At 28.5% G+C, this 11,767-nt stretch overlaps 1 protein-coding gene across 1 annotated transcript; it reads right to left on the reverse strand.

The window, feature by feature from the left end:
- Positions 1 to 498: 498 nt before the first annotated feature.
- LOC122291074 (protein GL2-INTERACTING REPRESSOR 1-like) lies at positions 499 to 840 on the reverse strand. Its single transcript, XM_043098723.1, has one exon. The coding sequence runs from the start codon at positions 838 to 840 to the stop codon at positions 499 to 501; it is 342 nt and encodes a 113-aa protein (XP_042954657.1).
- Positions 841 to 11,767: the final 10,927 nt, after the last annotated feature.

Below are 11,767 nucleotides of genomic sequence, written 5' to 3' on the forward strand. Positions count from 1 at the left end.
TTACAAGAAAATTATTTATTTATTGTTAGTTATTTTTGTAAAAATGAATCTATTTTTATAGTAAAGAACTCATCATAAATATTATTCATTTTTCTTATATGTACTACACTCTTTCTATATTATAGCTAAAATCACAATTAATGTTCTGATCGAATATACAATATTATTAATGGAGACTTAAATATCGAGCAATATTATATATAACAAAATTTCATAAAATTAATTTGTAAGTTTGTTTTATATAATCTTCTTGTATATATGTATATAGTTAGTAAAGAAATAATTAATAGGAGACGAGAATTAAACATCTTAAAATAGTTAAAGCTGATCACAGAAAGAAAATAAAAGCTGCATTAATGACAAAAAAATAAGGTCAAGGCAAATTAATGAGCCAGCATCGAGAAAGAAAGAAAGAAAAGAGAAGCGCGCATGCAGTTGGAATTGATGCTGATGAGGAGCAGGGAAAAAGAAGCCATGCATATGCATGCTCTAGCTAGCTCAGTTTCTTGTATTCCTGACATTTTCTTCCTTGAGGAAATCCAGCAGGACAGTACTCTTGCATTTGGGGCATTTTGGATCAGCCAGCTCGGATAACATGACGTACATGAGGCATCTGGGACATCCTACGAGCATCATCGATCTGGCTTCCGAGTTGCTTGGGGAGTACTGCAACGTCGTAGGCTGATCTTCAGGCTCTGATGAAACGCATGAGCCTTCAACTGATATTTCCGACGAAGAAGAGGCCGAAATATTTAGAGACTCAGCAGGCGAGTGTTCCCGCCTTGGCGGCGACAAGTTCAGCCTCAATTCCAGCGTTGGACCGTTGGCTCTTTTGCTCATGTTGTCGTACTATATATATCTATCTGTCCGGATCGAGCAACCTTTTAATTTGTGGGTTTTGATTGTTTGTAAAATATCGACTTTTCCAGCATGCAGTACTAGTACTATTGATCTACAGCCATGAAACAAGTTAGAGAGTATGAGTAATTTCTAATATATGATTCTACGAAAAGAGCGATCAGTCTCTGAGAAAATTAATGAAAGTAGTGGTACTGCAAGCCGTAACCTTCGACATGATTGAAACAAAAAAAATAAAATGAAAGGCTACTAATTGGTTTGTAAATGTAAGGTCCCTTGCAAAAGTAGCGTAGGATGATGAATTAACAGCAGAGCTGAAGCGATTGGAAGCTAGTGGGACAGTTGCAAGAAGATCTGTGGCTATATTATTGGATAGCCGAATCGACGAAGGTTTGGCGTTGTAAGCGTTGTTGACAACTTCACATTGGACCTGTGAAGACGACTTATTATATAGTACATCTGAGAGACGGAGAGAGAGAGGAGTCAAGGCCGGGCCGGGTTGGACTGATATGCATGTGCTTCCTGCATGCATGTGTACGGATGCACATGAATAGATAGTTACTCTGTATATATATATATACACACACACTACCCATCGATCCGCCACTCTATCAAAAGCATTTATATAATTTTTTTAATAGCTAAGTTTTGATTTAAAGTTTTACTACTATCATCCTTGCACACCATATATCATTCTTCTTCTTTTAAAAGAAAATTATTTTTTTATTTTATTATTCTTAAACTAATGAAGTTTTTCTACTCATATTCCATATACCATATATTTGATAAGAAAAAAATAAAAAATTATGTATAATACGTTATATATATATGTAGAAATAATTAGTGGAATTTTTTTTCGATTTATACATATATATATATAGTTATAAAATATTATTCGTTGTATATATATAAATAATTAATTAGGGAAATATATAGCTGTCTTTACGAACAGTACTCCGCTTATACGTACCATGAAGACCCAGCTTGCAGCATTGTAATTGATTTGAATACACTACCCGTCATGTTATATTGATGAGATATTACGGCCTCTGCCGCTTTTAAGGTCATTGATTTTCAGCCCCAACATATCATTAATGCATATATACATACACACATACATATATATATATAGTTGAATTAATTAGTTTCTCAAAACTTATAAGATAATAGCTGCGAGATAGGCTCCATTGTTATTGATTTGAATACACTACCCGTCATGTTATATTGATAAGATATTATGGCCTCTGCCGCTTTTAAGGTCATTGATTTTCAGCCCCACCATATCATTAATGCATATATACATACATACATATATATATATATATAGTTGAATTAATTAGTTTCTCAAAACTTATAAGATAATAGCTGCGAGATAGGCTCCATTGTTATTGATTTGAATACACTACCCGTCATGTTATATTGATAAGATATTATGGCCTCTGCCGCTTTTAAGGTCATTGATTTTCAGCCCCACCATATCATTAATGCATATATACATACATACATATATATATATATATATATATAGTTGAATTAATTAGTTTCTCAAAACTTATAAGATAATAGCTGCGAGATAGGCTCCAATTTAGAGTTGAGTTCAATTCATTTTATCTTATTTTATATAATTATTATAATTTTTTAAAATTTTTTACATAAAATATAATAAACAATTCAACTTTTTCAAATCTTAAAATAGTTATACTATTAAAAAATAATATTCTAATAATATTTTATACAACTTTTAAGTTCCATCTTATCTCAACCTACTATCCAAACATCACCTATTTGTGCTTTAAAATATTACTATGTTTTAGATTTGGGCTTGTTATTTCATGAGTTTGAAACCCATTTTGTTTGGTAAATTACTTGTTAGCTATTCATGATGATATTGTTATAATATAATTTTTTGGTTACACAGTTTAGATGAAATAAGATAAGATGTTTTGTTGAAAGTTAAATAAAATATTGTTATAATATAGTTTTTTAATATTAATTTTATTTTAAATTTAAAAAAATTGAATTGTTTATTATATTTTATATAAGAATTTTAAAATATTATAATAATTAAATGAGATGAGATGAAATCGTTTTGTTAGAAGACATACACCTTCAACCTATCAGTATAGATCGAGGTTGTTGAGAAACAGGCTACTTAAAGGATACCCCCACCAACACACATTTTTTTGAAAAATACCCCAATATTTAAAATATCCTCTATATTGTCGTCGAAAATATAAAACAGATGTTAAGTGATGTTTTTAAAATTTTATTTTTACATACAGGTAGCAAATTATCAATATTGAATTTTATATATGTTTATGATTTTATAATTTTTTGTGAGATTAAGATTATGATAAGTTTCATTTTATTTAATTTACATAAACATATCACACAATAGAAAAGTTTGCCAACCTAAAAAAAATTGCTAAAACCGCTATTGATATTAAACTTGGTGGAAGAAGAAGAAGCCGCCATTGGATTAAGCAGGGTTTTCTTTTCTCTTAAGAATTTTAAAGCAGGTTGAAAATGTTGGTGTATGGATGCTTTTGGAGCAAAGTTTTGAATATCGTTCTGATAACAGTTTCAGTTGAATTACTTAAACGAAATATTTCAATATTAATATCGTTTCGGGATAATTTATATATGGATAAATTAATTTTAAATATATATAAACTATGTTCCAATAATAGTACTAGAATGTAAAAGCACTCAATAATCAATAAGTAGGGTCTAGCTAGGCAAATCCTTTTTTTTTTTTTAAGGAAAATTGTCATAATTCATTCATCAGATAAACTTACATCCATAACCAAATACATTTTGGGATGTTCCCATATCAAACATGATATCATAAACTAAAATAATGCATTTGAAGCTCTACTAGTATACTATTTTTTTTTTTTGACTAGTCTGAATTTCACTATTGCTGATACTTTCTACAAACAAACATTCAAGAAATAACACTCTCAGCCTAATCAGATATTCAACCTCATTCTTCATAAAAAGAGATGAATCAACCCCTATAGATAAATGTCTAAGAGACAAACTTTTTGTTTATTATAATGAACAATAATTTTTATTATAATGAACAATAAGGAAACCATAAAGTAAAGTAGTAGAATAGATGTGAAAAAAGATGGATTACAGTTTGGACCAACTCCGATAAACTTCAGGATCTGTGACAACCAGTGAAGACAACACACTTGTCTCTTTTCAGACACAAAATTTAGATCTGAAAGGTCTAGTGGTAGTGAGTCTGGTGATCTAGCGCGTGAGGACCACACGCAAATGTGGGCAGTGTGTGAGAACCATGCGAGGTGATTTTGTTGTAAAACTACCACTTTCATCTGAACGATTTTCAACTTGTGAATCTATTTGTACCACGCGTGTTTCTCGAGAGTTGTCAGAGGAGGAAGCCGATGCCGCCTCCTTCCATGAAAATCAGATCTGAAACTCTTGATTTTTTTTAGAGAGAGAGAGAGAGAGAGAGAGAGAGAGAGAGAGAGAGAGAGAGAGAGAGAGAGAGAGAGAGAGAGAGAGAGAGAGAGAGAGAGAGAGAAGGCATTAGGGTTTCTGAATTGGTTCTAGGCACATCTAAGGAAAAGGAGAAACTCTTGAAAAAAATGATATATATGATATTCTTATTCTTTTTTTTTTAAATGTAACACTTTTCATCTTTTTATTTTTTTTTTAAAAAATATTAATTCAAAGGTTAATGAATAAGGTTGGGATACAAAAACTTAAGTGACATACAACATATTATTAAAATAAGAATCTAAGGATGTTGAAAGCTGAAGGATGTACTAAACGAAATCTTATTTAGGTTAATTTGCTGTTGTTATTTCTATTTAAACCCTATATATTTTGTTAGAAAATGATAGAATGATTATTAAATATTTTTATCAAATATGTTTATTAATATTTTTTATTTTTTAATAGTTAAAAGAGTGATCAAATTTATATTTTATTTTTAATAATTAAAAATATTTAAAAATAAAAAAATTTATATATACTAATAGACAATAATCATAATAACAATGAAAACATCGTCCTTCTGGCAGGCCTGTATGAAAATTTAAAGTTGGCGTAATTATTTAAAGGGTCCTCCCATTCAATGCGCTGGTGATGGAGAGATCAACTCTCGAACAAATGAAGAGTACTACCGGTACTAGTGAGGAACTGAGGCTGTTGGGAGACACGCCAGACGAACTATACCGATGGACAGAGTGCCCCCAAACTTTTTGAAAATTTAAAATACACCCCAAATTTTATTCATAATTGTTTATATACACACAAAAAAATTTATAATTCTCAATTTCTCATATGCTGTTTAAAAATTTTTAAAATTTCAATATAAATATATAGAAATGCTTCTTTTTTATATAGATTATCTATTTTCAAGAATTTGACTTCACCAAAGTTAAATTAAAATTAAGTTTAGGAAATGTTAAAAAGAAAATTAATAAACTTATTATTATGAATCTCAACTTTTTATTATACAATATTGAATTTTCTAACGTGAAACTCAAAGTGAAAATACAAGAAAAATCATTTAAGATTGGTGATCTATATGAAAAATAGTTGAGAGGTTTTATCTTATAAACTTCATTGAATAGGAAAAAACTTATTTAAGGTCTTAATTATAACATTATACACTTAATGTAACATGAAAATATCTTAATTTTCCATGAAACTTGATAAACTAACAATTACATACTAAAAAAATCATGAAATATTGTCTTATAAGTTTAGGCGAATGGTGTGCGTTGCTATGAAAGACAATTGAGACGATTTCATTTCAGTGTTGGAAATAGATATTTTCATTGGTAATTTATTTAACAATTGCGGCGATTTAGTTTTGCTGAAATTAAGTTTTTCCAACGATTTAATAGGAGAATCGAATGCCCTTTTGTATCTTTTTTGAGCATTTTTGGCGAAAGCAAAATGTGGGTAAAAGTACTTCGTTGCAACGATTTTCAAAAATTGCTACCCTAAACCAAAAGTGAATAGATAATTGCAAACGTGCAGCAACATAGAAATCGTCAGGAATAGTCATATGAGGCGATTTTGAGCACCTATTGCGATGATTTTGATAAGTGGAAATGCCTTGATTTCTTGTAGCGTACAACACTGTTCAAAACACTTGTGGCAACACATGATGTAAAATGAGGATATTTTTGTGAAGTATATTTTTATATTGTATTTTATAATAATACCTCTCGTTTTAAAATATGTTTGTAAAATAAGTTGTGAAAATTATTATATGTTTATCATTGTTTAAAAAATAATAAATTAATTAAATAAATAATGATGGACGGCTGACTGGACTCATTATCCTATTGGATGACCAACTTGACCGATGTCTTTTCCATAAGTATTTCTAGTACGTAGGGGTGTAAATCTTAACCAAAAAATGGTCTGGAACCAATTTCTAAAATGTCAAAACCTGCCGGAGCCAATCTAGTTCCAATTCCGTAATTTTTAAGATCGGATCGATTCACTATAATATATATTTAAATTAATTTTTTAAATATTATTTATAATATTTTTATATTATATATAATTTATATATATAATATATAAATAGATTTTTTTATGAGAAATTTACATTTTAATAAAATCGAAAAACTGGACAGAAAACCAATAAAACCAAAGGTATCGATTTAGAAGAGTAATCGGTGCGTAATCAATTTTGAAAAATGTAAAATGGTGTATACTAATTTGGTCATAAATTTTATTTAAAACCAGATGAAATCGAACCAGTTACACCCCTACTAATACGTGCCTCGTGTTTGCCTATTTGGTCTTTCATGCGACATGGTAAAACCGGCAATAACCTCATACAGATAACAATTTTCACGACTAGTGATTCTGTAATACAAATCAGCTTCATTTCCCTTTTCATTTTGTGGGAGAAAGTCTAAATAAGTCTTAATTTTTACCCATTCGGCTCATTATTGATTTAGAATTCGATCTATACCAATTATATTAAAAATATTAGTTTTTTTATTTTTTAAAATTATAATGAGTTTGATTATAAGTAATATGTTAGCACATCAACTCGTGTAATAGAATTCTTTCTTGCATGTCATGCATTTGTAGTATGATTCAAGTACCACGTCTACAAGAAAATTATTTATTTATTATCAGTTATTTTTTATAAAAATGAAACTATTTTCATCGTAAAGAACTTATTCATAAATATTTATTTTTCTTGTATATACTACACTCTTTCTATATTATAGCTAAAATCACAATGTCTGATCAAATATACGACATCATTAATGGGGACTTAAATATGGAGCAATACTATATATAACGGGAAGTTGCTAAAAAAAGAAAAAGTCAAACTTGAAGTTAAAGATCACGCGTCCTAGAAATTAAACCATCGTTTAATGTGCTGGTATATATATATATATATATATATATATATCTATCTTCGTACGACGTACGTATTCGTAGTTCTATGCAGGGGCACGTTCTTGTGATTAATGTTAGGATACTGCTACATCTCTTGAATTCCGACCAAGAAAGTAATTTTTTATTATTATTATTATTTTGATTATTTTTCATTTATTTATAATCTTAAATAATTTTTTTTTTTTTAAAATTCACAACATCATTAAAAAATATTTCCTTAATCATTAAATAAATATATATATATATATTTCGGGACACACTGATCCTAAGCATTTTTATTTTACTACGTACAAGTAAAGTCGCATACTGATTTGTGTACAATACTGATTTCTTTATATTTAAAATTTAATTTAGTACTGTTTTCAATAAAATTTCTTTTTTGACCAATCACATAAAATTAATGCATATAATAGTGTGCAGTTATGTTTACAACTAAATTTTTTCTTCTATTAATGTTGCCAAGATACAAAAAGTATATATAAAGGTAACTTAATTATGTTACATTTTTTAATTGAATGGTTAGTACTGAATGAAACCAATAATATTAGAATATAAAAGCCCTCGATAATCAATAAGTAGGGTCTAGGCACCTCCTTTTTTTTTTTTTTAAGAAAATTATCAACATTTATTCATTAGAGAAACTTATATTCATAACTAGATATATTTTGAGATGTCCCCATATTAAACATGAAATCATAAACTAAAATAATATATTTGGAGCTCTGCCAGTACACTATTTCCTTTTATGACTACTCTGGACTTCACTATTGCTAATACTTTCTATAGATAAACGTCCAAGAAACAATACTCTCTGTCTAAACAAATACTCAACTTCATCCTTCATAAAAAGAGATGACTCAATATCTACAAATAAATGTTTAAGAGACGAACTCTTTTTTATTATAATTAACAATAAGAAAACCAAAATGGAAATTAGAAAACTATATGCGAAAATTGATGGATTGCAGTTTAGACTAACTCCAATAGACTTGGGATCTGTGACAATTTGTAAAGACAATATACTTATCTCTTTTCAACAATAAAAGTCAGATCTGAAAGGTTAGTGGTAGTGAGTCTGGTGATCTAGCGAGTGTGTCAAGAAGGATTGCTGGAAAGGGGAGCACGTGAAGACCACAAGTAGATGTGGGAGTCTGTAAGAACCACATAGGTGATTTTTCATAAAATCACCACTTTTCTCTTTACTATTTTCGACCTGTGGATCTATTTGTGCTGCACATATCTTTCAGGAGTTATCAGAAAGCTATATATCTATCTAATTTGATATTGAAAAAAGTAAAATAAAACTAAACAAAATAAATCTTAGTAGACAAGGTGAGTCAACGGAGGAAAGAGGAAATTAGGAGAGGAATAAGAGGGGGAAGCCGATGCCTCTTCTCTCTCCTACGAAAATTAGATCTGAAATTCTTAATTTTTTTTTGAGAGAGAGAGAGAGAAGAGACGTCTAGGGTTTTTGAATTCGCTTTAAGCACATCTAAGAAAATTTAGAAACTCTAGCTGCAAAAAATAAAAAAAATGTTATATATTATATTCTAGTTCTACTTTTTGAAATGTAACACTTTTCATCTTTTAATTTGTTTTAAAAGAAAAATTAATTCAAAGGTTGATGGATAATACAACCTCATCACAGTAGAATAATAATATAGTATGTAGAACTTTTTCCCAAAAAATTGCAGCCAATTCTTTCATAAAATGTAAAATTCTGCGTATCATACGTATACTCTCATTCAATAGACATTTAATATACACGTTTAATGTTCGCATCACATCATTGTCCGTTTGTCTGCCTGTATGAAAATTTAAAATTGGTGTAATTATTTAAAGGGTCCTCCCATTCAATGCGCTGGTGATGGACAAATGAAGAGTACTACCAGTGAGGTTGTTGAGAAACGCCAGACCAGTTGTGCTGATGGACATGGTGTCCCCAAAACTTTATAAAAATTTAAAATACACCCCAAAGTTTATTCATAATTGTTTATATACACAAAAAATTTATAATTCTTATATGCTGTTTAAAAATTTTTAAAATTTCAATATAAATATATAGAAATGTTTATTTTCTATATATCTATTATTTATTTTCGAGAATTTGACTTCATCAAAATTAAATTAAAATTAAGTTTAGGAAATATAATAAAGAAAAATAATTAACTTATTAATATGAATCTTATATTTTTTTATTGTATAATATTAAATTTATTAATATAAAATTCAAAGTGAAAATATAAGAAAAATTATTTAAGATTAGTGATCTATATGAAAAATAATTAAAAGGTTTTATCCTATAAACTTCATTGAACAGAAAAACTTATTTAAGGTCTTAATTGTAGCATTATATACTTAATATAATATGAAAATATCTTGATTTTACATAAAACTTGATAAACTAGCAATTACATACTGTAATCATGAAAAACTGCCTTATAAAAGATCACTTGATAGTTACTATAAAGAAAACAAGTTCTAAATATTTCATTATAAAAATAATAATAGATAAATATTATTCAATGAAATATTGTGTTAGAGATCTAAAAAATACAATAAGTTGTGTTTTTATAATTTTATTTCTACATATATATATAAAATAAATTATCGAGATTTAATTTAATATATAATCTAATTTAATATACAGTTATATTTTTATAAATTTTTATGAAATTAAAATTAAGATTTATTAGCCAATGGAAGTGAGCATTCGTGACAACTGGAAAAAATAAATATAAAAATCTCTTCAAATTCTAAAACTATTCCTTTTATTTCCTTGAAGTCAACGAACTTACTTTGACCCTAAGAGAAGGTCCAACGAGGACATAGTGCCGAACTTAGACTTAGCCCAATAAATATAGGCCCAACGAGAGGATCACAAGCCCATTATTAAAAAAGCAATGCTGAGAGAATAGGCCAGGGGTATCCCAATGAGGAAGGAAGCGTCCATTCCCAGAAAAATAACTTGACTATCATATACGGGCCGCTATTCAATGATTGCAGGTCATGTTCACATGAGCGGTCCATAGAGCGCTTTATCCCTATAACCGGCTTTCTATCTCTAACTTCGATTACAGTCTGTAGTGAGGATACGTATCGTATGGGGCATTCGCATGGAACGAACTTGGCTTATGGTATGGCTCAAAGGTATGGTCGTGCGTCTTGGAGCGAATAATTGCTTAAAATAAAGGTATCGTTGAACATCGTATCAAGTCATGACCATTCAATTATATGAATTAATCTAAATATAACCTGTTAAGAAAAATAGATTAAATCTTTAAATTCTAACACGACTCCTTTAAATAATATATTGTGTTATATCACTCATTTTAAGTTATTTAATAAATAATTAAAAATAGGTCAACACGACACAACTCATTTTAATTCGATTCAGGTTGAACTAACATGTATAACTTATTTGACTTAATCAACATAATTTCACCTAAATGTTAAAATATATATTTATTAATAGCTACAATATCTTAGAAAGAAAAAAACTAACAAAAAAAAATATCAATATTTTTCGTATTTTAACATATAATAAAACTTATATTGCAACCCAACAATTTAAATTGTAGTTTTAAAATAAAATTAAAATAGATTATTAGAGGATGATTTCGGGTTAAGCAGTTTGACCCATTTATTAATCGTCTTAACAGGTCAACTCATTTTGACTCAAACTCATTTATATCAAATTTAAACCCGCTAATTTCATGTCATATTCGTATTGAATTCATGAGTCAATCATATATTGTCATCTCCACTATCAGATGACAATTCTAAAAGAAAGTAATAATACACTTATAATCATTTTTATAACTTTTTATATAATCATGTTTTAAAATGAGGATATTTTTATAAAATGATGTTACTTTTATAATTATTTTACCAAAATATCACTCATTTAAAACAAGGTTACAAAAATGGTAATGTGTCTATCATTTTCCTTTCAAGATAATCCCCACCAAGACAATAAACAATAGAAAAAGAATTTTATTACATATAATCATTTTTGTGTATTCCTTACGCATTCAATTGATGTAATTGGCCAAAACAATTATTTTATATTAAAAAAATAATTCAATCAATCACATTAGTTAAGTGCACAAAAAAATATGCAGAAATGACTGCATAAAATTTTTATATACGCTATATCACATCATCAGCCCATTTTTATTACATTATACTTCTGCGTATTGCCCATGAAAAAACAAATTATTTAAGGGTGCTGCCCTTACCATAATGCATGAGAGCTTTTGCTATGAAAGTTGAAAAATAAAAAAAAAAAAAAATTAAAAAATAAAAAAATAAATAAATAAATAAAAGAATAAAAAAAAAAAAAAAGAAAGAAAGAAAGAAAGAAAAGAAAAAACCTCTAGCTTGTTGGGTGCAAAAGGTACTCGCAAGAAAACCACTATATAGAGGACATTACGCCCAACCGCAAACATCCCACGAGCATGCATGAAGCCTTCAAAACAACAAAACCAGG

This window comes from Carya illinoinensis, chromosome 13, assembly GCF_018687715.1.
Source record: "Carya illinoinensis cultivar Pawnee chromosome 13, C.illinoinensisPawnee_v1, whole genome shotgun sequence".
Classification (NCBI taxonomy): Eukaryota; Viridiplantae; Streptophyta; class Magnoliopsida; order Fagales; family Juglandaceae; genus Carya; species Carya illinoinensis.